At 52.1% G+C, this 25,912-nt stretch overlaps 4 protein-coding genes across 5 annotated transcripts; all 4 read left to right on the top strand.

Moving 5' to 3' along the window:
• The first annotated feature begins 3,278 nt into the window (after window positions 1-3,278).
• On the top strand, window positions 3,279-3,553 carry SMIM40 (small integral membrane protein 40). Its single transcript, XM_086371144.1, has one exon. The coding sequence runs from the start codon at window positions 3,280-3,282 to the stop codon at window positions 3,520-3,522; it is 243 nt and encodes an 80-aa protein (XP_086227270.1). The 5' UTR covers window position 3,279; the 3' UTR covers window positions 3,523-3,553.
• Window positions 3,554-6,809: 3,256 nt separating this feature from the next.
• Window positions 6,810-11,175, top strand: DAXX (death domain associated protein). Its single transcript, XM_086371126.1, has 8 exons — window positions 6,810-6,877; window positions 7,766-8,024; window positions 8,176-9,004; window positions 9,132-9,346; window positions 9,496-9,736; window positions 9,884-10,355; window positions 10,513-10,732; window positions 10,924-11,175. Exons 2-8 carry the CDS (start codon window positions 7,818-7,820, stop codon window positions 10,981-10,983), a joined length of 2,244 nt encoding a protein of 747 aa, XP_086227252.1. The 5' UTR covers window positions 6,810-6,877; window positions 7,766-7,817; the 3' UTR covers window positions 10,984-11,175.
• A 644-nt stretch (window positions 11,176-11,819) lies between these two features.
• Window positions 11,820-15,112, top strand: ZBTB22 (zinc finger and BTB domain containing 22). 2 transcript variants are annotated; one of them, XM_086371135.1, is made up of 2 exons: window positions 11,820-11,909; window positions 12,531-15,112. In XM_086371135.1, the coding sequence occupies exon 2, from the start codon at window positions 12,600-12,602 to the stop codon at window positions 14,502-14,504; it is 1,905 nt and encodes a 634-aa protein (XP_086227261.1). In that variant the 5' UTR covers window positions 11,820-11,909; window positions 12,531-12,599; the 3' UTR covers window positions 14,505-15,112. The 2 variants fall into 2 exon arrangements, with proteins under 2 accessions (XP_086227261.1, XP_086227260.1); XM_086371134.1 differs by lacking the exon at window positions 11,820-11,909 and adding an exon at window positions 12,028-12,188.
• A 364-nt stretch (window positions 15,113-15,476) lies between these two features.
• TAPBP (TAP binding protein) lies at window positions 15,477-25,271 on the top strand. Its single transcript, XM_086371140.1, has 8 exons — window positions 15,477-15,540; window positions 15,666-15,836; window positions 16,084-16,344; window positions 22,019-22,414; window positions 22,806-23,147; window positions 23,238-23,327; window positions 23,461-23,495; window positions 24,184-25,271. Exons 1-8 carry the CDS (start codon window positions 15,504-15,506, stop codon window positions 24,193-24,195), a joined length of 1,344 nt encoding a protein of 447 aa, XP_086227266.1. The 5' UTR covers window positions 15,477-15,503; the 3' UTR covers window positions 24,196-25,271.
• The last annotated feature ends 641 nt before the right edge of the window (window positions 25,272-25,912 follow it).

Below are 25,912 nucleotides of genomic sequence, written 5' to 3'. Positions count from 1 at the left end.
TGGAGTGGGTAGCCTTTCCCTTCTCCAGGGGATCTTCCCAACCCAGGGATCGAACCCAGGTCTCGCACACTGCAGGCAGATTTTTTATCAACTGAGCTATCAGGGAAGCCCGTGACAAACCTAGACAGCATATTAAAAAGAGAGACATTAATTTGCCAACAAAAGTCTGTCTAGTCAAAGATACGGTTTTTCCAGTGGTCATGTATGGATGTGAGAGTTGGACCGTAAAGAAAGCTAAGCACAGAAGAACTCATGCTTTCAAACTGTGGTGTTGGAGAAGACTCTTGAGAATTCCTTGGACTGCAACGAGATCCAACCAGTCAATCCTAAAAGAAAACAGTCCTAAATATTCATTGGAAGGACTGATGCTGAAGCTGAAGCTCCCAATACTTTGGCCACCTGATGCAAAGAACTGACTCATTGGAAAAGACCCTGATGCTGGGAAAGATTGAAGGCAGGAGGAGAAAGGGATGATAGAGGATGAGATGGCTGGATGGCATCACTGACTCCAATACTGATGGCTGGATGGCTGGATGGACATGAATTTGAGGAAGCTCCAGGAGTTGGTGATGGACAGGGAAGCATGGCATGCTGCTGTCCATGGGGTCACAGAGTCAGACACGACTGAGCAACTGAACTGAATTGCTTTTCCATGTCTGGTTCTATCTGTTGCTTCTTGACCTGCATACAGGTTTCTCAGGAAGCAGGTAAGGTGGTCTGGTATTCCCGTCTCTTGAAGACTTTCCACAGTTTGTTGTAACCCACAGCCAAAAGCTTTAGTGTAATCAATGAAGCAGAAGTAGATGTTTTTCTAGAATCCTCTTGCTTTTCCTGTGATCCAATGGATGTTGGCAATTTGATGTCTGGTTCCTCCACCTTTTCTAAATCCAGCGTGTATATCTGGAAGTACATGGTTCTTGTACCGGCTTGAAGTAGGTTCAGCCTAGCTTGAAGGATTTTCAGCATTACCTTGCTAGCATGTGAAAGGAGCACAACTGCACGGGTAGTTTGAACATCCTCAGACCTGACCCAGAGGAAAGACTTTAATGGAGAAAACGTGGAAGCAAAGAAAGGAAATTATTTGATTGGCTATAGCTTAGTCGATTTGGCTGTGTGTGACTATCTTCCAGTGTTTCTTTTTTTTGGCGAGTGGGGGGAGCGGGTTTGGGCCTGCGCATCCAGCGTTGGGGACCTTAGTTCACCCACCTCGGTGGGACCTGCAGTGGAAAGTGCAGATTCTTAACCACTCCGGGGAAGTCCCTCCTCTAGCTTCTCTTGAGGCATTTGTAGGTTTAGATTTTGGCTTAAGTAGACCACCAGGGCATCAGAGTCACCTCAGTCTAAAGTTCTCCTTGTTTAATTAACACAACTCATAAACGATTAGTATGGGGTTTCCCTGGTGGCTCAGTGGTAAAGAATCCGACCGCCAACGCAGGGGACAGGTTCTGGGGTCAATCCCCAATGGGGAAAACATCCCACATGTTGAGGAGCAATTAAGCCCACTTCCACAACTACTGAGCCTGTGCTCTAGAGCTGAGGGAGCAGCAACTACTGAGCTCAAGTGCTACAACTACTGAAGCCTGTGCGCACCTACAGTACTCGCTCGGCAAGACGAGAGGCCACTGCGATAACAAGTCCATGCATAGGCGACTAGAGAGTCGCCCCCGCTTGCCCCAACTAGGAAAAAATGCCCACACAGCCACAAAGAGCCAGAACAGCCATAAATAAAATTTTTTAAAAAATAAAGCTGTGACTGATTTAAAAATATAAATAATTAGTTCAGATTCCCATCTAGTTTCTTTCTTTCTTTCGACTGGTAATGTGGTTTCCTGTGGTGGCAGCAAACGATAATATGAGTTGATTCTAAGCAAAACTGTGACATCCGTTGTACTACTTTGGGGTAAACAAGGTCTTCCCAACAAAACAATGTTTTTTTTTATCAAGGTCAAAGTGGAGTTTAGCTAAGGGGCCCTGCTGCTGCTGCTGCTAAGTTGTTTCAGTCGTGTCGGACTCTGTGCGACCCCATAGACGGCAGCCCACCAGGCTCCGCTGTCCCTGGGATTCTCCAGGCAAGAACCCACTGGAGGTCTATTACCTCTTGGGCTGTTTCCTCCCTCTGCACTCCACCCACCAACCACAATTTATGGGCAGGTCTCCATATAGACTTTGATTTCCCTCACGAAGCTTCAGGCCAGTGCCTGGGGAAGAGAGTTAAGAAAAGGCCTTCAATCCTAGTCCCAATGTCCTCGTTGACATTTCCCACCAGCAATTCTCAGACCAGGGCCCCTCAAGCACAGCTCACCCTTCCTTATTATTGCCTCAATAGTTAAGTCCCTATCGTTAACCGTCGCTCCGCTGGCCATCCACGGTCTTTCTCTTTTTATAAACCTCCGATTGGGCACCCGCAGTCCAGTTATAATCCTACTGGAAGTCACAAAGAGAGCATGCCGGGTTTCGGCGCAGCAAGCTCAGCGACCCCGAACCTGGAGAAAAACTACGCCTACGCAGACTGGAGCCGCCTCAGCTGCTGCTGCCCCCTGTCCGGCCCCTGCGGCCCGCACACACGACCCCCCCCCTCCCCACAGCGGCCCCCCGCCCCCGCCGGCGCCCCGCACTGCCGCCCAACCGCGCCTAGGTTAGATCGTTCCTCCCCATCCCCCCAACCCCACGCAGTGTTGAAGTGCTTGAGTGACCCCGGCTCACAGTAGCTACTAGGTCCTGGGCTGTAGAGGCCCAATGCCTTGAACCTTAATCTTAGAGACCTAGAATGACTTGGGCAGCTGCAGCTGGCATGTTTCTGTTGGGACTTCAGTTTCCGAAACACAAGTTAAAAAGCTGGACGTGGGTGTGTGCGTCCTCAGTGGCTCAGTGGTGTCTGACTCTTTGCAACTCTGGATTATAGGCAGCCTCCTCTGTTCTGGCTCCAGGCAAGAATACTGGAGTGGGTTGCCATTTCCTCCTCCAGGGGATCCTCCGGACCCATGGATCCAACCGGTGTCTCCTGCATTGGCAGGCGGATTCTTTTATCACTGAACCATCTGGGAAGCCCAAAAACTGGACAGAGTTTAGGAACTATTTATTCCAGATTATTCACATTATATTGATCGTTCAAAGACTCAGAGGCCTTCCTCTCCTTTTTTCCTCTTGGTTGGGGGAATTAGGGTCAAGCTGGGCAGGTGCAGGACTTGCCGACATCGTTCCCCTTAATCCTGGCAAGGCTGACTAAGGGCTTCCATCCCAGCCTCCTCGCTCAAGCCAGCGGTCAGACTGTGGGTTAGAATGGCCGAGGAGGAGGGCGATGTGGATGAGGAGGATGTGTTCCTGGCATTTGCCCGACATCCCACTCCTCCCAGGGGTCCCCTGCGGCGGGCCATGGACAAAGCCTTCTTTATCTTCCTGGTCCTCATCGCGACACTGCTGATGCTGGAGGCTGTTTGTAAGCTGCTATGGCTGCTACCTTGGGCAAAGTTTGAGGACTGGCTCCTGAGAACGCCTGAGAAGGAGGAGGAGCTGGAATTGTGACCATCTTTCCTAAACCTCCACTTGCCCTGCCACAGAGGTGAGAGGGGAGACAGGGTGGAGGGGAATGGCACTGTTGGGGGCTTTGGAGGGACAGTTGGATAGCTGAGAGCAACTGTCTTAAAATTTCTGCACCTATACTTAAGGAAATAATTTTGAAAAAGTTTGTTCTTCTCAAGCACTTCTAAGTAAGCATCTAAACTTTATCATCATAAGTTAACATTGTTTCAATGATGTAATTCCTGGGATATACAAAATATTTTAAAATAAATCAATCTTTTGTGTGTCCAGGGGAATTGAAATATCAGAGTGACGGTATCCACTAGCCCTCATTAAAAAATATAATTGGGACTCTTTCCTTTTCTTAATCCATCATTCTCTATTCTCCTAAAACTCCTATTACCATTCGACTTCCCCACAATTTTATGCTTTTATACTTGAAAGTCTTTTATTGACCAGTTTATCACATTTTAAAATATTTTTTTTCTTTGGTTGCACCTATGGGGGAATGTTAATTCCTCTACCAGGGATCTAAGGCCAGCCCCCTGCAATGGAAGCACAGAGTCTTAACCACTGGATGACCAGGGAAGTCCCCTATCACACTTTCTTATATATATATATTATAATTGAGATGAAAAATATTTTTCTTTCTTGTGACCATAAAACTCTAGGTTTTTAGAAATATTTCTTCTGGGTTATCATTACAATTATTATGAGAGCAGAAGTGATAAAATAGCATAAAGATTGTACACATTTTCATAACTTAATATTCAGTTCAGTTCAGTCGCTCAGTCGTGTCTGACTCTTTGCGACCCCATGAATCACAGCACGCCAGGCCTCCCTGTCCATCACCAACTCCCGGAGTTCACTCAGACTCAGATCCGTCGAGTCAGTGATGCCATCCAGCCATCTCATCCTCTGTCGTCCCCTTCTCCTCCTGCCCCCAGTCCCTCCAAGCATCAGAGTCTTTTCCAATGAGTCAACTCTTCGCATGAGGTGGCCAAAGTACTGGAGTTTCAGCTTTAGCATCATTCCTTCCAAAGAAATCCCAGGGCTGATCTCCTTCAGAATGGACTGGTTGGATCTCCTTGCAGTTCAAGGGACTCTCCAGAGTCTTCTCCAACACCACAGTTCAAAAGCATCAATTCTTTAGCGCTCAGCCTTCTTCACAGTCCAACTCTCACATCCATACATGACCACAGGAAAAACCATAGCCTTGACTAGACGGACCTTTGTTGGCAAAGTAATGTCTCTGCTTTTGAATATGCTATCTAGGTTGATCATAACTTTCCTTCCAAGGAGTAAGTGTCTTTTAATTTCATGGCTGCAGTCACCATCTGCAGTGATTTTGGAGCCCCCAAAAATAAAGTCTGATACTGTTTCCACTGTTTCCCCATCTATTTCCCATGAAGTGATGAACTTAATATTAAAAGTACATTTAAAATGAGATAGACAGGATGGTGTTTATGGTGCCTTGAAAGAAATAGGCTACATGTCTTTTTTTTTAATTAGAGGATAATTATATTACAATATTGTTACATGTCTCTTTATTTAAGACAAGGTAATGAAATCCCTGATGGTCCATCAGTTAGGACTTGGTGCTTTCATTGCTGTCGCTGGGGGCCAGTTCCATCCCTGGTTGGGGAACTAAGATCCCTGCAAGATTCAGGGCGTGTGTCCCAAAACAAACAAACAAAAAACAACCAAGGTAAAACAAGGTAAAGTTATCCTTAGATTTCATGGTTAAGAACTATACCTTTTTTTTTTTTTCCTTTTTAAATAGAGGGGGAGAAAGTCTATTGTAAAAGAGAAAAAGAAGGAGAAGCTCTAGTGCAAGCATTTATTCAGGAAAACAAATTTTGGGAAAACTGAGAATCTGGAAATTAATCCTTTATATGTCCCAAATCCGAGTACCCTTAGGCGAGTCTTCATGTCCCCCAATTTGAAGACTACAGGCTTAGACGACTGGAGAAAAGTGGTGTGGGATTCTTTAATGGGAGTGAGGGTTTGAGGTTCTGTAACTCCGAGGGATTGGGGATGTAAGCGACTGTGGTCCTAGAAAGTGGCAAGATGCTCCCCCTCTGTGGAATTCTCAAGGATGTGGGAAACTCAGCGATTGGAACCATGTTAACCTTTCCGGTTTCCTCAGAAGTTCACCTTTGGGCCCAGCTTTGCCTCTTCGAGCCCCTCCAGTTTCCCTAAAGTTGGTTTAGGGTGAGGGTGTGGGCGAGGCGGGCGCCAATGTTGGTTTCTTCTCTCTTCCTTCATCAGCTATCCCAGAGGAAGAGGAGGAGACGAGACTCAAGGTATTTTACGAGCCTCGAGCCTCGTTTCTTCTCACAGCTCTTACAGATTCTGCTCAGAGCCCCCTCCCCACATCGCCTGTCCTCAGGCCCTAGAGCTCCTGGACAAAGCACAGCCTCCTTGTCTTCAGCGCCTGCGCCTCGGGAACCCCCTCCAGAAAACGACGGAGAACCAACTAGGTCCCACCTACTTGGTTGGTCATTAGTTCTGTGGTGGAACTTGGAAAGCACGCCAACAATCGCAATAATAATAACAACACATTTGTATAGCGTGTTGTGCTCGTTTGTATGCATGTGTTATGACTTCATGATTGGGAGATGTAGGCACCTGGATGTAGAAGTAGCTTCTGGGCAGCTGCAAGGGAGCGCGCAGACCATAGAAAGGAATGACAGGTACAGTCGATTGAGCCGCGGAAACTGGGACCTGGCAGGTAGGAAAGTAGCGCCACAAGGCTTGTCAAAGCCCAGCGGATAGAAAAGGTTTTATTTCCCTTTTAAGAGACTCCTCCTTTCCATGCATCCCTGTTCAGCCTTGGAGGGCCCAATTCCTCACCCCGCGCTGTTCCGTTATTTCCTCCCCCCCTCCCCAACGTAGAAAGGTGGATCAGTCCTCCCCGCACGCGACTAGCGGTGGTTGGGCCGGGATGCGGGAAGTTTCTGATTGGCGGAGTCGCGGAAGCACCGGGTGAAAAGAGCTCCACAGACGGCGCGCCCCGGTCCCGGCGCAGCCAGAGCCGTACGGCAAAATGGCGGCCCTCGGGTATTTAAGACGCCCGGAGGCGACGAATCCGCCCCCTGCAGGCCAGGGTGAAAGGAGCCGCAGACTCTGTGGGCGGCACTGGAGGCTCTAGGAGGGGCGGCCCTACCTTCCTTCCTGCCTGACGGGGGCACTGGATTCCGTGCGACAATATGGCCGCGCCCAGCGCGTGTGGGCGGAAACTCCGCGGCTTCCGGTATGGAGTAGGGCCTGCGGTGGGAGGGGGAAGGAAGACGGAGGGAACCATGCGAGGTTCTGAGATCAGCGGAGAGGGTCGCCTCGAGAGACCGTTTCTGAGGTGGGGGCCGGACGGTGTGGGGAGCGAAGGCGGGGGCAGGAATGTCGAGGGAGAGGTACTGGGGAGTCCCGGGCGCTGAGTCTGAGGGGCAGGCTGTGGGATCTTCCTTCCTATCCCTGAAGGGGAGTGGGGCGGCCAGGGGCTGAACTGGGGGAGGGGGACTTGGCGGGAAGCTCATTTAGGGGAAGGACTGGATTCAGGGCTGAAATCTGAGAGGAATCGGGAGAGCCCAGCGTGGAGCTCACGATCGGTTACAGGTCACTAAAAGAGAATGGGGAAAATTAGGGTGGGGTGAGAAGGAGGGGACTTGAGGTGAAATATCTTCAACCTAGCGCTTCGGTTTGAGGAGACCCACCAGAGGGTGGAATATAGAGATAATTTAAGTAGAAAAGGGAATGGATTTTTGGGAGGGAACCTCCTTCTCAGAGGGTCTCCGAGTTGGGGTTATCTTTCAGAATGGGGTGAGGGTTTAGATTTGATATGTGTGAGAGAGAGCGAACAGGGAAGACGGTGGTGCCAGCGGGGTTGTGGTGTCTGTTCGAGAGGATGTCAAGGGAACCTGGAGTGCAGCGTGAGAGGTCGTCCAGGGGTTGAGAGGAAGACTCAACTTGCCAACTCTGAGAAATAGTGGGAAAACGATACTGAAAGACCGGATATAGGCGTGGGGGGTAGAGCTGGGGGTGGGACTTCAGGTTTTCAGAAGGTTTGGAACTCCCACAGTAAAGGGCCAGAAAAACATATGGTACTACTGCTTGCTGAAGCTAGGCAATAAGGACACTGTTGGGCATGGCTGGGTGCTTTTGAAACCCAAGAAGACTGGAAAACGTGTGAGCTGAAGGGATGGGGCGATGCTGGAGGGGCTCTGTCTGAGGCCCCATCCCCTTCCAGCAGGAATTACGAAATCCCCAACACTTCCTCCCTCCGGGGGATTTGATCCTCTATGGCCACCGCTAACAGCATCATCGTGCTGGATGATGATGAAGAAGATGAAGCAGCTGCTCAGCCAGGGCCCTCCCACCCACCCCCTAATCCGGCCTCACCCAAGGCAGAAGCCCCTGGCTCCTCTCAGCCCCATGGGGCTGGAGGAAGCAGTAGTTCTGGCGGCAAGAAATGCTACAAGTTGGAGAATGAGAAGCTGTTTGAAGAGGTGAGCTTTAGGGGAGAAGACTGTCGTGCCCCAGGGAGGGGGATGGCTGATTGGCTCTCCTGTCCTTTCTCCCCCACTAACCCCACCTCATCTTTCTCTCAACCCTATCCTTTATCTTTTTCCCCTCCCTTTTCCCCCGTGAACCTTCCAGTTCCTTGCACTGTGTAAGACGCAGACGGCGGATCACCCTGAGGTGGTCCCGTTCCTCTATAACCGGCAGCAGCGGGCCCACCCTCTGTTTTTGGCCTCGGCGGAGTTCTGCAACATCCTCTCTCGGGTCCTCTCTCGGGCCCAGAACCGGCCAGCTAAGCTCTATGTCTACATTAATGAGCTCTGCACGGTTCTCAAGGCCCACTCAGCCAAGAAGAAGCTGAACCTGGCCCCTGCTGCCACCACCTCTAGTGAGCCCTCTGGGAATAACCCTCCCACAGACCCCTCCTCGGACCCAAATGCTGAGACCACTGCCTCTGAGGCCCCAAGGACCCATGGTTCCCGGCGGCAGATCCAGCGCTTGGAGCAGCTGCTGGCACTGTATGTGGCAGAGATCCGGCGGCTTCAAGAAAAGGAGTTGGATCTCTCAGAAATGGATGACCCAGACTCCACTTACCTGCAGGAAGCAAGGTTGAAGCGTAAGCTGATCCGTCTCTTTGGACGGCTGTGTGAGCTGAAAGACTGCTCTTCACTGACAGGCCGGGTCATAGAGCAGCGCATCCCCTACCGTGGTACCCGCTACCCAGAGGTCAATAGGCGCATTGAGCGGCTCATCAACAAGCCAGGGCCTGATACCTTCCCTGACTATGGAGATGTACTGCGCGCCGTAGAGAAGGCAGCTGCTCGGCACAGCCTTGGCCTCCCCCGACAGCAGCTCCAGCTCATGGCTCAGGATGCCTTCCGAGATGTGGGCATCAGGTTACAGGAGCGTCGCCACCTGGATCTCATCTACAACTTTGGCTGTCACCTCACAGATGACTATAGGCCAGGTAGGCATTAGTGAGATACTCCTTGGTAACCCTCATTTGTCAGGTGTGTGTGGTGGAGGGGGCATCTCTTTAGTCCCTACTTCTAGAGTTCTGGGTGACTACACTGACTTTATATCTTCCCACACAGGCATTGATCCCGCACTGTCAGATCCTGTCCTGGCCCGGCGCCTGCGGGAGAACCGAAGCTTGGCTATGAGCCGGCTGGATGAGGTCATCTCCAAGTATGCGATGATGCAAGACAGGAATGAGGAGAGTGAGAGACAGAAGAGAAGAGCCCGGCTCCCCCAGGCCACCTCTTCCCACTCTGAAGATACCCCCAAATCCTCGTTGGATTCTGGTGAGGTATGAAAGGAGAGACCTTGTCCTTCCCCTGCACTGGCCAGGAGGGAGTCTGGGGTAACTGATCGTGGCATGTGCAGAAGGAATTCAAGAAGCATTCCTTTGAGAATGGGGCAACAGATTCCTTCAGGAAACTCCTTTGTTCTCTGCAGGGCCCTAGTGGGATGGCATCCCAGGAGTGTCCTACCACTTCCAAGGCTGAGATGGATGATGAAGAAGATGAGGAAAGTGAAGAGGAGGAGGAAGAGGAAGAGGAGGAAGACGAGGAGGAAGACGAGGAAGACGAGGAAGATGAGGAGGAAGAAGATGAGGCCACAGATTCCGAAGAAGAGGAGGATCTGGAACAGATGAAGGAAGGTCAGGGGGACGATGAAGAGGAGGAGGAGAAAGCAGGTATGTCAAGGAAACAGTCTTCTCTTGTGTCAATTCTCTCTACTCTGTTGGGCACGAGCCCCCTCTTTGAGATCCTTTCCTTCTTTCTCTTACTCTTTCCCCCAGTTCTTTTGCTACCAATCTGCTCTTTTTTCTTTTTTTTTCCAGAGAAGGATGGAGATAAGAGCCCCGTGTCCCCACTACCGATCTCCACTGAAAAGAACCTGGAACCTCATAAAGGGAAAAATGGGTCTTCAGAGGAGCAGCAAAACAAAAGACTCACAGAGTCACCATCTTCACTGGCAGAAGAGCCCCCGGCCCCCTCCAGTGTAGTTGCTGAAAGCAGGGAAGAGCACCTCGAGGAGCTGCCCCTGGAGGAAGAGAGCCCTATGTCTCAGCTCTTTGAGCTAGAGATTGAAGCCTTGCCCCTGGATACGACCCCTTCCCCTGAGGAGAGGGACGTTTCCTCTTCCAAGAAATCAGAGGACCTCCTCACCACTGTGTTGGAGAATGGGGCCGCCATGGTCACCTCCACTTCCTTCAATGGAGGCGTCTCTCCTCACACTTGGGGGGATTCCAGTCCCCCCCGCAAGAAATCTCGGAAAGAGAAGCAAACAGAAGCTGGGCCATTAGGAAAGAGGTAACAGCAACAAGGAGAAAGAGGGAAGCCATGGAGGGACTGAAGGGGCTTTCTGAGAGAAATATTGTAGAAAGGAGTCTGGGGAAAAACTGCACGCTCCCCCTCCAGCCTCAGGCTCCACACACAACCCTCCTCCCATGTATGTTTCTGTCTCTAGCCATGTGGAAATGCAAAGGGCAGTACAGAAGAACGGGCAGAAGACACATACCCTGCCCAGCCCGCCTTCCCCCTTGGCTTCTATGGCTCCAGTTGCTGATTCCTCAACAAGGGTGGACTCTCCTAGCCATGGCTTGGTGACCAGCTCCCTCTGTAGCCCACTTCCAACCCGGTTGTCCCACACTCCCCAGTCACAACCCTCCAGGCCTGGTACTTATAAGGTAAGAGGGGGTGGCTGTGTTTCCTAACTTCATACTCTTTCATCATTCATTTGGGGTTCTCTGAATGTTATACCCATTACCTCCTCCCTCTCTCTTTTTTCCCACCCTAAGTTTTGATCTCTGATAAAGTCCTTCCCTGGCTTCACTGTGTTCCAGACCTTTCTGACTCTTTGTCTCTCATTCCCCTGTAGATGAGTGTGGCGACACAGTGTGATCCCGAGGAGATCATCGTGCTCTCAGACTCTGATTAACTGCCTCCCCCTCCTCCCTGACCCCAAAATGTTTGGGATCGTATTTGGAGGATGGTAGGAAGCACATGACTGAGGAAGGGATGGACTGAGCTAATTGCCTGTTGGTGGTTTCTTTTTAAAAACAACAACAACAACAAAGCTTAAGTTTTACATAGAAACATTAATAAACAATAAAGTTCTTTTCTTATTGTATCCCTGTCTTTTCCTTGTCCCGCCCTCACCAGCTGGTGATTGGCACCAGCTGTGCTCTGGCTCAGGGTTAGCCGTTCCCCCGGGACAGCCCTGGATCTGCCCTGTCCAGCTGCCTTCACGCCTCTGTTGGAGTTTTTCTCATCCTCAGGGCTCCTTGCCCTCTGCAAGGCACTAAAATGTGCTTCAGCCTCCTGAATGTGCTTTTCTTTCCCACTTCTAGCGGCAGCAGTAAAAAAGCCAATCAGCGGCCGACTCAAGGTTATCTAGCCAATCCAAGACCAGAGGTGGGGGGCGGAGCTTCAGGAGGACTGTCAGAATCTGGGCGACCGGGGCGGTTAGACATCGTAAACGCGCTAATGGCCACAGCTCAGGGGCGGAGCCCAAGCAGCGAAGGCCTAGACCCATCGCCAATAGGAAGAGGCAGGCTTACTAAATTAAAGGGAAATGAGAGCTTCGGCTGACCCGAGTCCGGAGTCCTTAGCGGCGTACGAGACGTGGTACCTTTAAGGTGGAATGAAGCAGCCGTTTTTTAAAGGAGAAGTGGCCGAGTCGGCCGAGTATTGCCCAGCGGCTCGGGCGGGGGTGCCTGCCTGTGCCTTTAAAGCCTGAGGGGCGGGAGGCGGAGCGGAGGCGGAGGGCGGAGGGAGTCGGCGCAAGATGGCGGCGGGAGGGGCCCAGGCTGTGGCTCTGGCCGCCGAGTGAGGGGTGGGGGGGGCCCGGGGGCGCGCGGCCCGGTAAGCGGGGACGCGCGGGGTTGGGGGGCGCCTTCCGGGTGGGAGAGGAGGTCGAAGTACCGCTTGGGGCGGAGCAGAGGGGGGCGGGGTCCTATGTGGGCGGGGGTACTCAGGGGCGGAGCCAAAAGGCCATGGGGCGGGTCTTGAGCTGGGCGATTAGGGATAACTGGGGGCAAGGGGCGTGGCTAGCCAGGGGCATGGCCTAAAGGGAAATGGTTTTCGATGCCAGAACCGAACTGTCCCCCCCCACCCAAGAAAAGTGTACAAAACCCCAGTAAGGTAAATTTTATTAAGTTGGGCTCTCAGGCAAATGGGAATTTCTGAGGGGAGGCACCCCAGTCCCCAGGAGTACCTTATTTCTCTAACCTCCAAAGAAAGCACTGGATTTGGAGTTAGGACTCCTGCGTTTGTGGGTGCTGCCACTTAATGGTGTGACCTTGGATAATCTCTTAATCTTTCTGAGCCTCAGTTTCCTTATCTGTCAAATGGGGTTGAGAGGAGTGCCTACCTTATAGTGTCCTTGTAGGGGGTTACCCAGATAATAAATGTGAATGTGTTTTTAAACTGTAAAGGGCTGTGTCACTATGAGATGTTATCATTCGTCTCTCTTTTTCTTTCCAGAGACCCCCCCGGCCGCCCTCCTCCTTCCCTTGTTCCTGTGGCTGGGGGGGTACCCCTTCCCTCCACACCATGGAGCCATCTCCTCTGTCTCCCAGCGGGGCAGCACTCCCCCTGCCTCTATCACTGGCCCCGCCACCACTGCCCTTGCCTGCAGCGGCGGTGGTACATGTGTCCTTCCCAGAGGTGACCAGTGCCCTCCTGGAGTCTCTCAATCAGCAGCGGCTGCAGGGCCAGCTCTGTGATGTGTCCATCCGGGTGCAGGGACGGGAGTTCCGGGCTCATCGTGCTGTCCTGGCTGCTTCTTCCCCTTACTTCCACGACCAGGTCCTACTCAAGGGCATGACTTCCATCTCGCTGCCCAGCGTCATGGACCCAGGAGCCTTTGAGACTGTCTTGGCTTCAGCTTACACTGGCCGCCTCAGCATGGCTGCTGCTGACATTGTTAACTTCCTCACAGTGGGGTCTGTGCTCCAAATGTGGCACATCGTGGATAAGTGCACTGAACTCCTCCGAGAGGGCCGGGCCTCAGCCAGCGCCACCACCGTCACCACTGCTGCAGCCACGTCGGTCACTGTCCCTGGTGCTGGGGTCCCTTCAGGGGGTGGGGGCACGGTGGCCCCTGCCACTGTGAGCTCCGTGCGCTCCCATGCCTCCAGCCGGGCCAGTGAGAATCAATCCCCCAGCAGCAGCAACTACTTCAGCCCCCGGGAGTCCACTGATTTCTCATCTTCCTCCCAGGAGGCCTTTGCAGCTTCTGCAGTGGGCAGTGGGGAGCGCCGCACGGGTGGCCCTGTATTCCCTGCCCCTGTGGTTGGCAGTGGGGGTGCTACCTCTGGCAAGCTGCTGCTGGAGGCAGATGAGCTGTGTGATGACGGTGGGGATGGGAGGGGTGCGGTGGTCCCTGGGGCTGGGCTCCGCCGGCCCACCTATACACCCCCCAGCATTGTGCCACAGAAACACTGGGTATATGTGAAGCGGGGTGGAAACTGCCCAGCATCAGCACCCCTGGCTCCGCAAGACCCAGACCTGGAAGAGGAGGAGGAGGAGGAAGACTTGGTGTTGACCTGTGAGGATGACGAAGATGAAGAGCTGGGGGGTGGCTCCGGGGTTCCAGCAGGGGGAGGACCTGAGGCTACCCTTAGCATAAGTGATGTCCGGACCCTGTCTGAGCCTCCGGACAAGGGAGAGGAGCAGGTTAATTTCTGTGAGTCCTCTAATGACTTTGGTCCCTATGAAGGTGGGGGTCCTGGGGCAGGGCTTGATGATTCAGGGGGACCAACCCCTTCATCCTATGCTCCAGCCCACCCTCCAAGGCCCCTGCTCCCACTGGACATGCAGGGCAACCAGATCCTAGTCTTCCCATCCTCTTCATCCTCCTCCTCCTCCTCACAGCCACCAGGGAACCAAGCTGAACACGGGGCGGTGACCCTGGGGGGCACACCGGCAGGGGCCCTGGGCGGGCCAGGTGGTACTGGCGGGACCCCTGGAGGGACAGGCAGTGGGGATGGAAATAAGATCTTTCTGTGCCACTGCGGGAAAGCCTTCTCCCACAAGAGCATGCGAGATCGTCATGTGAACATGCACCTCAACCTGCGGCCCTTTGACTGCCCCGTGTGCAACAAAAAGTTCAAGATGAAGCATCACCTGACGGAGCACATGAAGACGCACACGGGTCTCAAGCCCTACGAGTGCAGTGTCTGCGCCAAGAAGTTCATGTGGCGAGACAGCTTCATGCGCCACCGGGGACACTGTGAGCGCAGGCACCACTTAGGCGGCGGGGGCGGGGGTGGACCGGGCCCCGGGGGCGGGCCCAGCGGACCGGCCTTGCAGCCCAAGAGAGAGTCCCCCGGCGGCGGCGGGGGCAGCGGCGATGAGGCGAGTGGGGCCACGCCCCCGTCCAGCCGATGCGTCTGGTCCCCGCTCAGTGTCCACAAGGTGGAAATGGGCTTCAGTGGGGGCGGCGGAGCAAACTGAAGGGGCGGCCCACCGGGGTAGCTTTCCGGGAAGAGAGATTAGGGGTCACGAATCTGGGGCACTGTGGACCCTACGTGATCTCCCAACACACTGTCTTCCTGTCTCTATGGACTTGTGTATATATATCCTGGAAGGGGAACCGCGTCGCATCATGGGCTACCCTATTCCACTCCTCAGCCCCTCCTCCCCAAAGTATCCCTGTAACTCAGCCCTTCCTTCCCTGCAGATGGGTGCACAGAAGCCCCAGCTCCCGAGTAGGGCGCATGTGGGGTGGGGGTGGGGGTGGGGTGAGGGGGCTTGTTGAGCATCCAGGAGTCACTGGGTCAAGGGTCAGGTGGTTGTAGTCTGTACCTGAAGTCTGTGTTTGTGTAGTTGTAGGGACCAGGCCTTAGAGCCCCACCCTTGTCCTAGAATATAGCCTGCCCCCCAAAAGGATGTGCCCTTTATTTCTACCCTAATCTCTCCTCCCCCACTTTGGGGGTCCCCAACTCAATTCTCACTGGGGAGAGCGGGGGATGGAGACGAGGGACTAAGTCGTAGGAGTACAGGTTTTTATTTTAAATCTTATTTTTTCTAAACAGTGATTAAAATATTTATTGGTCATTTCATTTGGCTTCCCGACAACCCCGATGTGTCTGCTTGGGACCGGGCACAGGTGGGGAAAGGTGGAGTAATGGTTCTCAGGGAAGTGGATTTGGGGTTGGGGGGGACAAGCGGGAGCGCCTCGGGTGTGGGAAGACTCCCGGACTCTGCAGCGCTGGGTGATCCAGGAGGCCTGGGCGGGGCTGAGGTCCCCAGACCGGAACTCCCCAACTGGAGAGGATGTTCCGGAACCCCTGCCCGGCGCAGGGGAAGGGGGAAGGCGGGGAGAGAACCTGCCTCCCACGAACTTTCCCTTAGCCTGAGAGGGGATTTCCTCCGCCCCACCTGCTGGCCTTTGGAGGAAAGTGAAAGTGAAAGGAGGAAGAGGCTGCTTCCGAGCTGAGAAATCCGAACGCCATGAAGCGCCTGTCCCTGCTCCTCGCTGTGGCTTTGGGTGAGCGACCCCCGTGACTCCCGGCACAGGGAACGGTGGGAGGTGAGCCCCGCCACGTCCGGGGATGGGGGAGGTCGGGTCACCTGAAGTTGGGGCCGTGCCTTCACTCGCGCGCCTCTCCCCAGGCTTGGCGACCGCTGTCTCGGCCAGACCCGCGGTGATTGAGTGCTGGTTCGTGGAGGATGCGGGCGGGGGCAAGTTGGCCAAGAAACCCGCTGCCCTGCTGCTGCGCCAGGGCGCGGAGAGCCCACCTCTTCGACCGGACCTCGCGCCAGAGCGCTACCTCAAAATTCACGGTGAGTCATCCCGGACTCGCTTCCAACTCTGTTGCCTCCTCCGAACACCCCCCCCCCCGCCCCCCCAGCCCTTTGGGTCTCAGTGACCTCGGGCCTCAGCTTCCCCCAGCTGTAAAGTGAAACGATCCGCCCTGTCAGTCTCTCACGACCGGCTAGTCTGCACCTTTGTAAGTCCCTGGACGCTGCCCTCCCCTCTTCTTTCCTGGCGGAGACTCTACGCCTGCAGCTCTTCTCTCTGCGTTCACAGACCCCGCGGGCGCCCTTCAGGCCGCCTTCAGGCAGTATCCCCGGGACGCCCCAGCGCCACGCTGCGAGATGAGCCTCTACGTCCCGCTCCCAGCCTCGGCCAAATGGCTCAGCGGCTTGACCCCGGAGCAGAGTTGTCCGCGGGCCCTGGACGGGACTTGGCTCATGGTCAGCATGTCTAGCCCGTTCCTCAGCCTCTCCAGCCTCCTTCGACCACAGTCGGAGCCTCAGCCGGAGCCTGCTCTCATCACCATGGCAACAGGTAGCTACAGAGGGGAATGGGAGATTACTGGGTAGATTGTAAGAGTCCAGATCAGTCGTTAATTCGCTCTGCGGACTTGAGCGAGTCACTTCCCCAGTCGGGTCTCCGTTTCTTTATTTGTAAATCAAGGCAGTTCAGTTAAAGTTAAAATGTCTTTACCGCTTCATCTAGTCTCAACCTAATCTAAAATAAAATGCGGTTTGGGGCGGGGTTTTGGAGAGGCGGGGGGTTCCGGACACCTGACCTCAAGAATGGAGAAAGAAATGGCAACCCACTCCAGTATTCTTGCCTAGAGAATCCTGTGAACAGAGGAGCCTGGTGGGCTGCCGTCTATGGTGTCGCAGAGAGTCGGACACGACTGAAGCGACTTAGCAGCAGCAGCAGACCTTAAGCAACTCGCTAGGCGAGGGGCTTGGGAGGGTCTCAGAAGCAGGAACTTTTGCTCCTTTCCTCTGAGATCTTGCTAGGCGCTCCCACCTTTGCTGTTCACCCTGTTTAAAAAAAAAAAAAAAAAACTGCCTTCACGCCCCACCCGTTCCCACATCCGGCGCTGCAACAATCAGCAAAGCACAGGCTCTTGCGCTTAAACGCGTTAATCTCCCCTGACAGCCTCCTCTTATGGCCCGTGATGATGCGTTGACTCTGTGGTCACTGAATGGTGGGCTTGAGTGCATGGAAGGGAAGCGGCGGGGGATCTGGTGGTTCCGGCTGCAAGGACGGACCACTTGCCGCATTGTGTAACCCGGTTCGAGGCCCAGGGGTTGGGCAGTTTTCGGGTCTTGGTCTTGGGAGTGGGTGGATAAAGCAAAAGTGGGGAAGATGCAACCTGGATTTGGGTTTCTTGGAGCTCTTCTCTGGAGGGTGATGGGAACAGAGTCCTTGGCAATTCTTAAACATTGTGTGATTTTATGGAAAGCATACAGCCTGACCTGCCAGTCAACCCCTACTGAGCCCTACACCCTGCCTTCCCCAGTACCTTCTCCCTGATATTCAAGAATCACCCATGGGACTCAGCACCCACTACACAATCCTCACCTCTGCTTCCACCTCCATTCTTTGTCCCCAGACATTGCCCAGGGCAGGGACAGAGGCAAACTGTTCCTTGTGGGGACGGCAGTTGTCTCTAGTGGACAGGAATATTTCCAAGGCTGTTGGTTTCACGAGGTAGGGTAAGAATGTCCCTTTTTCTCTGAATCTGCTTTTCTAGCTGTAAAATGTGGATGGTATTTCCCATCTGCCTTCCTGTTGTTGTGACAATCAAGGGAGACACTTTGTTAATTTATTCACTGACTTAATAAATGTTTATTATCACCAAGAATAAATTAGGGCCCTGTAGTTCTCAGTTCGGTCTACAAATAAGAATCCTTAAAAATTTCACTCCAGGTAAATTAAATCAGAATCTCTGGGGTGGCCTTGAACACTTTTAAGGGTCACAGAGGTGATTAGATGTAGAGTCTACTCTCAGAAACGTTCTCATCAGATTTGCCATGGGATAGTTTTAGAGTAGAAAGTGACTTGAGCCCTAAAAGAAGTGTGGATAGGGAGCCAAGGGCATGGCCAGGTGAGAACGTTATTGCAGCTCACCCACCACCGGGGGTGAAAACTAGTTGCTGTGCTCAGTCTTCCTTTTCAAACATTCTTGCTTGATTAGGGATTTAAGAAAATGAAAGGTTTTTTTTTTTTTTTTAATGTAAAATTAAAAATAGACTCTTTCCAGGGTCACAGATCAATAGTTTTGCTAGTATGGATTTATTTATACTTTATTTCTTACCAAGTAAGTTGTTAAATACTCTAAAATGTTTGTTGACAAATATACTTTCTTAATATACTTTGTGTGTATAGTATTTCTCATCATTCTTTTAAAATTATTATAGAAAGTTTCAGTGATACACTAGGAGAGGAAAATGAACCCGCCATACACTGTATACCTACTTGTACAGTTATTACATTTACCGAATTTTTTAATGGGAATAACATCTTATCTATTAGTTTTGGCTGTGCTGGGTCTTCGTTGCTGTGCGTGGGCTTTCTTCAGCTGCAGTGTGAGGGCTTCTCATTGTGGCCATTTCTCTTGTCGCGGAGCACAGGCTCTACAGTGCAGACTCAATAGTAGTTATGGCGCATGGCTTTAGTTACTCCAGGGCATGTGGGATTTTCCTGGACCAGGGATTGAACCTGTGCTCCCTGCATTGTAAAGAGGATTCTTAACCACTGGATCCCCAGAGAAGCCCTACCAAATTGTTATACCTATCTTCCTCCAATCTTCTATTCTTTTTTGGAAGTGTTTTTAAGTATGTCTCATCATATTATTTTACTCATAAGTACTTCAGTAAACATCTCTATTACCTAAGGACTTTAACATCCCCCCTACACACAATAGCATTATACCTAACAAAACAAATAATAATTCCTTAATATGATTTAATTTCTGGCCCATACTAAATTTTTCCCAATTGTCTCAGTGATGCTATTTTACAATTGATTTGTTTGAATCAGGATCAAAAAGATGTCTATATTTTCTCTTTGGTTGTTGAATCTGCTTGGGCTACCATCACAAAATATCGTAGACTGGGGGGCTTAAACAATAGGAATTTATTTTCTCACAGTTCTGGAGGCTAGAAGTTCAAGATCAGTGTGCTAACATGGCTGATGTCTGCTGAGAACTCTCCCCTTGTGCTCACAGACAGCTGCCTTCTGGCTGTGTCCTCTCAGGGAGGGAAGAGGGAGAGAGCTTTGCCATTTCTTCCTCTTCTTATAAGGGCACCAGCTCCATCAGATTAGGGCTTACCTATGACCTCATTGACTTGTATCACCTCGTCCAACTCCCTGTCTCCAGTCACATTGCAGGTTAGGGCTTCAACGTATGAATTGGGGGTTGGGGAAGGCAGAGCCGCAAACATCCAGTCCATAGCAGTTTTATCTCTTGAGTCTGTCTTATTGTAATTGCCCTATCCCTTTAAATGCTATTGGCTTGTCATTTGTTCTGTAGATGTTCCCTTATTCTATATTTGACCAGTTGTTTGCTCATCCTGTCATTTTCTGTGTTCCTTTTCCCTCCATGTTTCCTATACATTGATAGAGCTAGAGGTTTGATTAGATTTGGGTTTAATTTTTTTCAGTAATACCCTATAATAGTTGTTATCATTCACTTTTAACAGAAAAGCATAGACCTATATAATACAAACTGTGAAACAGTAGAAATTTCCTTACCAACAGGTTCTGGCCCTGTTATGTTTACATGTGTATTTTTACAGAGTCCAGGTTGTGGAATGTAGGTCTAAAATTGCTTCAATTACCCATATTAAAGAGCACTCTTAGGTTAAGATTTGCTTATTAATTCTACAGATTGATTCATACAATTCAAAAGTGTGTTTCTGGATTTAAATAAACTAAATGAAATTGCTTACTTTTTTTACTCTCTTGAACAAAAATAGTCCTGTGAGGTTCAGAGAAGTTTAACTTTGTGGGCCTTAGAAGCTAGGATTAAAAGTTACATAAAAGTAGGGAATTCCCTGGTGGTCTAGTGGTTAGAACTCTGCTACGCTTTCACTGCCAAGGGCTCTGGTTCCATCTCTGGTTGTAGAACTAAGATTCTGCAAGCCAAATGGCACAGCCAAAAAACAAAAATAATCACAAGAGGAAAAAAAAATTACTTCCACTTGGAAGACCCAGACATTTCTGGCAGTTGAACAAAGCTAAGAAAAGCCCAATGACAACAGATTTTCTACTGGTCATAGAAAGGGCTTCTCCATGGCTGGTTCTTCGGGTGCAAGAGAAGTCCGGAAAGGCTAGATTACCCAGTTCCTTGAAAGCTGGGGTTTATAAGTGATAGTGAATCATCAGAAGTTTTGTGTGTATGTGTAGGTATGTGGGTGCCATTTTTCCAAAAGCCTGTTATTTTACATGATTCCTACAAAAGGTAGGCAAGGATCAGTCATTGGACTAATGGGAAAATAGAGATAAAGTCATTTTTCCAAGATACCCTGCAAATCCTTCACCATGATGATGACAGTAATGAAAGTAGTAACAGCTAAGCATTTTCTATACACCAGCTCCTGTTCTAAGCACTTTATAGGCATAATCTTATTTATTCCTCTGAACAACCGTAAGAACTAAGTACTGATGTTATACCCATGTCACAGATGAAGAAATATGAGACAGAGCAGTTAGGTAACTTGTCCAGGGACACACAACTTGTAAGAAGCAAGGCTAGGGATTGAACCTGGGCCCTCTAGCGCCAGCCTCTGCTTTTAGTTGCTAGGTTCCTAGGTAACTGGGATTTTTAAACAGGCAAGTGCCTGGGTCAGACTTGCAGCCATGTTATTTGGTTATAGTGTGAGGATGAAATGAAGGAGAGTGAGATCTGAGAGGAGGCTGCTGTAACTGCCCAAATGTAGCAGTAGCAGCACTTGCTGCTGCTGCTAAGTCGCTTCAGTCGTGTCTGACTCTGTGTGACCCCACAGACGGCAGCCCACCAGGCTCCCCCGTCCCTGGGATTCTCTAGGCAAAAACACTGGAGTGGGTTGCCATTGCCTTCTCTGGATGAGCACTTGAGTCGGAAACAAATGTAACATCTATCTGGGAGACAGAATTAGGGCCTGGTGGGGATGGCACATAGCGTGTTATGTTTGGCAATCTGTCTTTCTTATCAGACTGCACAGTTGGAGGGCAGGGGGCTGCCTGTCCTGTTCACCACTCTCATCAACTTTGAACATCCTAGGTGCTCAATCAATATTAGTCAAATGAATGAATTAGAAGGAATCTTAGGGATTGCAAATGTTTTCCTTTAGTGCCTAGGGGCTGGTGGTGATCATTTAAGGCAGGGAAGACCGGCACTGGAGCTGGGCCAGGGGATGTTCTAGAGATGCTGTTCAGCTGGGACATGTTATGTTTGTCTGGCAGATGACTGGCTGTAATCACAGCAAACACTTTTGTAGATGTACTGTGTTCCAGGCACTATTCTAAGCAGCTTTAATATATAGGTGTCTTTGTTGTCCAGATCAGTAGCAGATATGAATTGACTGAACCTTCACTGCTCCAGCTCCTTGGGATGAGTGCTAGCATCATCATCATCCTTATTTAGGAGAACGGGACACTGAAGAGTAAACTAACGGCCCAAGGCTATATAACAGCTGCTGAGTTGGGACTGATCAGGGCAATCAGGCTCCAGGCATTTAACCAGCCTATACTTGCCTAAGCAGAGCCCAGAGGTCTGTGTTCAGCTTTAGTCTAGAGCCAGAACCTTCCAGGGTCAGTAAATACTCTGTGTAGCACCAGGGGATTGACAGTCATGAGTCATCACTGTCTTCACCAGCAAACCAAGAAAGGCCTGGCTCTTCAAGTGTGGGTGTGGAGACTGGTGGGCTGGTTCAGGCTGTGTCAAAAGGACCCTCAGATCCCTCTGTCCCCAGGGCTGGTGCAGAATGGGCTGTGTGTTCCGAGCAGCCTTTAAAGGCCGCCCTTATTCACCTCAAGACCCCTCTGCTCACTCTGAGTTACAGTGGGTCCCACAGTCCCAGGACAAAGGGGGTTTGCAGGGAGGGCTGGGAGATGGTGAGTGTCCAAGGAAGTGTCCTTGGAGGGGTGGGTAAGAGTTAACTCCTCCCCATAACCCAATTCTCTATTTTTTCTCTTTCTCTTCCCCTCCCGACCCTTCTCTCCCCACCGTCCCCAGCTGTCCTAACTGTCTTCACTCACACCCCTACCCCTCGCATCCCAATGGGACAAGATGCCTTGCTGGACTTGAGCTTTGCCTACGTGCCCCTCACCCCCAAGGCTCCTTCTCTGACCCCAGGTCCCCCTCCCTTTGGGCTGGAGTGGCGACGCCAGCACCTGGGTAAGGGGCACCTGCTGCTAGCTGTGACTCCTGGACTGAATGGGCAGGTGCCAGCTGCCCGAGAGGGGGCAGTGGCATTTGCTGCTTGGGATGACGATGAGCCCTGGGGGCCATGGACCGGAAATGGGACCTTCTGGCTGCCTGCAGTTCGGCCCTCCCAGGAGGGTACCTATCTGGCTACTGTTCACCTGCCATACCTGCAAGGGCAGATCACCCTGGAGCTTGCTGTACTGAGTGAGTGAGGATATGGCGATTCTTATGGGTAGACGATGGTCACTAGGATTGTAGGGACTCCATGATGGGAGGATAGTGGAGAAAAGGGTGCTGGGTGAATACGGGGAGATATACTGGGGTCCCTGGGAGTCAGAGGGGCAATGGGTAAAGGATTCCTAGGGATCTAAAGGGCTTTGGGATGGAGGTTCCCAAATCTGAAGAAGGGGTCCTTGAGGCTGGGGACACGGCATGAAGATTCCTGCGAAACACCAATGGGGAGATGGTGGGCTCCCCAACCTGGGAGGAAACCCCTAAACCCTCTCAGTATGGGGAGCCAGAGGGCACACAGAGGGCCTCTGAGGCAGGGCTGTGTAGATCAATTCCCCATGCTCCTTTCTTCCTCTCTCCCCAGAACCCCCCAAGGTGGCCCTGACACCAGCGCCTCTTGTATGGGCTGCTCCTGGGGAGGCACCCCCAGAGCTGCTCTGCCTCGTGTCCCACTTCTACCCCTCCCATGGGCTGGAGGTGGAATGGGAGCTTCGGGGTGGCCCAGAGGGTCGCCTTCAGAAGGCTGAGGGCCAGAGGTGGCTCTCGGCCCTGAGACATCACTCAGATGGCTCTTTGAGCCTCTCCGCACACCTGCAGCTGCCCCCGGTCACCAGTGAGCAGCATGGGGCCCGCTATGCCTGCCGAGTCCACCACCCCAGCCTGTCCGCCCTGGGGCGCAGCGCTGAGGTCACCCTGCAGGTGGCTGGTAAGAGTCTGGAGGACGGAGAAATGGGGTGGCGCTGGGGGGTGTGCCTGGGAATTTCAGACTCACTCTCTTGCCCCTTCTGCCTGCCAGGTCTCTCTGGGCCCTCTCTGGAGGACGGCATTGGTCTCTTCCTGTCTGCCTTTCTCCTCCTTGGGCTCCTCAAGGCACTGGGCTGGGCCGGTGAGTGTGAGCCCCACCCAAACTGGGACCCTTGAGAGGCAAGACATTATCTGCCTCCTCCCAAAGAAGTCTGACACTCATCCCTTTGCCCTACTGCTCCCCCATCCCATCTCTTCTCAATCTCTCTCCACAGCTGCCTACCTGACCACACAGAATTCAATGGAAAAGGTAACAACACTCCACTTTCCTTTATTTTTCCCTTCTCATTTTATCCCCTTTCCCCAACTCCTCACCCAAGAGGGCGGCTGCTGGCCTGGTGGGCAGAATCCAGCCTTGGAATTCACACAGACCTGCATTAAATCCCGCCACCTCAAACAGGCTGCACCTGTTTCCTTGGGTGTAAGGGGGGGAAAATGACTTAGGCAGTGATATCCTATAGAAATATAACACAAGGCACATATGTAAATTTAAATGCATAGTCTAGGGACTGCATTAAAAAGGTAAAATATATCTAATATATCCAAAATGTTGGCATGGCAACATGTCATCAGTATAAGAAATTATAGTGTTTTCTCCATCCTGAGTCTTCAAAAACAGTGGTTTATTTTAAACCTCAGTATGGACTAGCCACATTTCAAATGCTCAACAGACACGAGTGAATGGTGGCTACTGTACCGGTCAGCAGAGCCTCAGAGGGCTGCTGGAAGGATTTAAGGAGATATGGCATCTCCTTTGAAAGATGCAGGAGCAGAAGCACTTGGTGCTGCATCTGCCAGGCTTAAAATACACAGAAAGCGTTAGCCTCTTTCTGCTGCCACCTCTGTGCCCATGACGTTCACTGTCTCTGGACTGACCATGAGCATTTAACCCTGCTTTCTAATACCCTGAATCCCTCACCTTTTTATTTCTCTTCCAGAAAACAGAGTGAAACCAACTCAGCACCATCCTGGGGAAGCCACCATCCTCTCCGGTCTAAGCTACTGTAATAACTCCCCAAATTGTATGCCCTCTGTTCCTGCTCCCTCCAGTCTCTCTCCACTGAGCCACTGGAATGCTTCCTGAAAAGACACAAGGCATTCACCTCCTTAGGACTCTAGAGCAGCGGTTCTCAAAATTTTTGGTCTCAGGATCTCTTAAAAATTATTAAGGACTCTATAAAGCTTTCACTTATGTAGATTATAAGCCACAGATATTTACTGTACTGTTCTCAAAACTGAGAACAATTTAATACACAGGAAGACACAAGCACACGTTCCATTAGCTGTGGGGACGATGTCAGTACATGTCATGTAGCTTCAGGAAAACGCCAGTGTAGGTTCTTTAGTGACCGAGAGTGAAAAGGCAAGTAACAGTTTAGGATTGCTATGAAAATAGTCTAAACCTCACGTAGCCCTTGAAATAGTCTCAGGGACATCTGGGACAGGAACCGGTGCTCTAGAAGCCAAATCCATTCTTTCCGGCCCTGACTCAGTGCATCCCTGCCCTCCAGCCACTGCTCCGCTCAGCGCTCTCCCGCCCTCCTCCCGATGCTCATTACACCTAAAGCTGATCCTTTTCTCCATGGCCTCCCACTCCCTCTGGGTCCCAGAGCGTTGTTGTCTCTGCCTGGGCTACGGACCAGGTCAGCCTCGCCCCCTCAGACCGCCGCGTGTCCCTCTGGTGCGGTTCACCACGGTTGTATTTAAGTGATTGTGCGAGTCGTTGTTAAAAGCCTGCCTCCCTGCCCGGACTGTTGGCTCCTCGAAGGCTGGGACGACCCTGTCCTTTCCCTGCGGTGTCTCCCGCGCCTGCACAGGGCCCGCTGGAGGGCGCTCAATTTAAGAAGTTGGCCTTTTTTTCGTCCGAAAGATTAAAAAAATGTGTTGAATCAAATAAACTACTGGAAGAAGGAAGCAGCGGCTCGGCTGAGGGGGGTCCCCTTCGAGGGCCAGGTCGGTCGGCCCGACGGACGCAGGGTGCGGGTCTAATCGTGTGGCAATAAACTCGTTGCAGTGTTTTTCAAAAGGAACCTCTCAGTTCTACCTCAGGGACCCTCTTTCCAGGCGCTGTGACACTTCCACTCCCCCATGGTTCCTTCCCACGGCCTGCCTCTAACGCCTTGGCGGCACCCGACGCCCCTTTGGAAGGGACTGAAGCCGGGCGCCACCCACGGCCGACAGCGTGCCCTCATGCCGCGGGCACTCGCGGGGGACCAGGGCAGCGGAGGGGCCGGCCTCGGCGCCGGAAACAACCCCCGGCGCCCTCTCTGGGACCGGAAGTGGCGGCTTCCTGCCCCGCCCACTCCCGAGCAAGAGAGGAGCCCCGGGCTCCCCCGAAAACCCGGAGCGGATTTTGGCCCGCTACACGCGTGGGTTGGGGCGGAGTGGAGCCCCGGTGGCCCGGAGAAACTGGGCCCGTTCCCCCTGAGACGCTCCCCGCGGGACTTTTAGCCTCGCGGTGTGCGAGGAGCGGGATGTTAGATTCGGCTCTCGCCCTTCCCCGGGGGCTGGAAACGGGAATCCCTGTCCCCACTCAGCGCAGAGCAACGTGGGCTCCAGGCTCCCCGAGCACAGTCGGGCTGGAGACCCGGGCTCCTGGGTCCCAGCCCCCAAGCGTCCGGCGCTCCTCTAAGTCCGCGGCCGTGGCTCCTGTCCTCACTTCCTTCC

Source organism: Bos grunniens, chromosome 23, assembly GCF_055505025.1.
Source record: "Bos grunniens cultivar Pamir isolate PY7600 chromosome 23, Bosgru_T2T1.0, whole genome shotgun sequence".
Taxonomy (NCBI): Eukaryota; Metazoa; Chordata; class Mammalia; order Artiodactyla; family Bovidae; genus Bos; species Bos grunniens.
The sequence above is the reverse complement of the archived record's forward strand: the minus strand, read 5'-3'. Positions and strand labels throughout refer to the sequence as shown.

Excerpts from the sequence above, each read along its gene's own strand:
- SMIM40 (XM_086371144.1), top strand. The coding sequence starts at position 3,280 with ATGGCCGAGGAGGAGGGCGATGTGGATGAGGAGGATGTGTTCCTGGCA.
- DAXX (XM_086371126.1), top strand. The coding sequence starts at position 7,818 with ATGGCCACCGCTAACAGCATCATCGTGCTGGATGATGATGAAGAAGAT. Across the intron at positions 9,005-9,131 it reads CACAGATGACTATAGGCCAG|GCATTGATCCCGCACTGTCA; the intron begins GTAGGCATTAGT and ends CTTCCCACACAG. Across the intron at positions 9,347-9,495 it reads CCTCGTTGGATTCTGGTGAG|GGCCCTAGTGGGATGGCATC; the intron begins GTATGAAAGGAG and ends TGTTCTCTGCAG.
- ZBTB22 (XM_086371134.1), top strand. The coding sequence starts at position 12,132 with ATGCCAGAACCGAACTGTCCCCCCCCACCCAAGAAAAGTGTACAAAAC. Across the intron at positions 12,189-12,530 it reads GTGTACAAAACCCCAGTAAG|AGACCCCCCCGGCCGCCCTC; the intron begins GTAAATTTTATT and ends TTTTCTTTCCAG.
- TAPBP (XM_086371140.1), top strand. The coding sequence starts at position 15,504 with ATGAAGCGCCTGTCCCTGCTCCTCGCTGTGGCTTTGG. Across the intron at positions 16,345-22,018 it reads TCTCATCACCATGGCAACAG|CTGTCCTAACTGTCTTCACT; the intron begins GTAGCTACAGAG and ends CACCGTCCCCAG. Across the intron at positions 23,148-23,237 it reads GGTCACCCTGCAGGTGGCTG|GTCTCTCTGGGCCCTCTCTG; the intron begins GTAAGAGTCTGG and ends TCTGCCTGCCAG.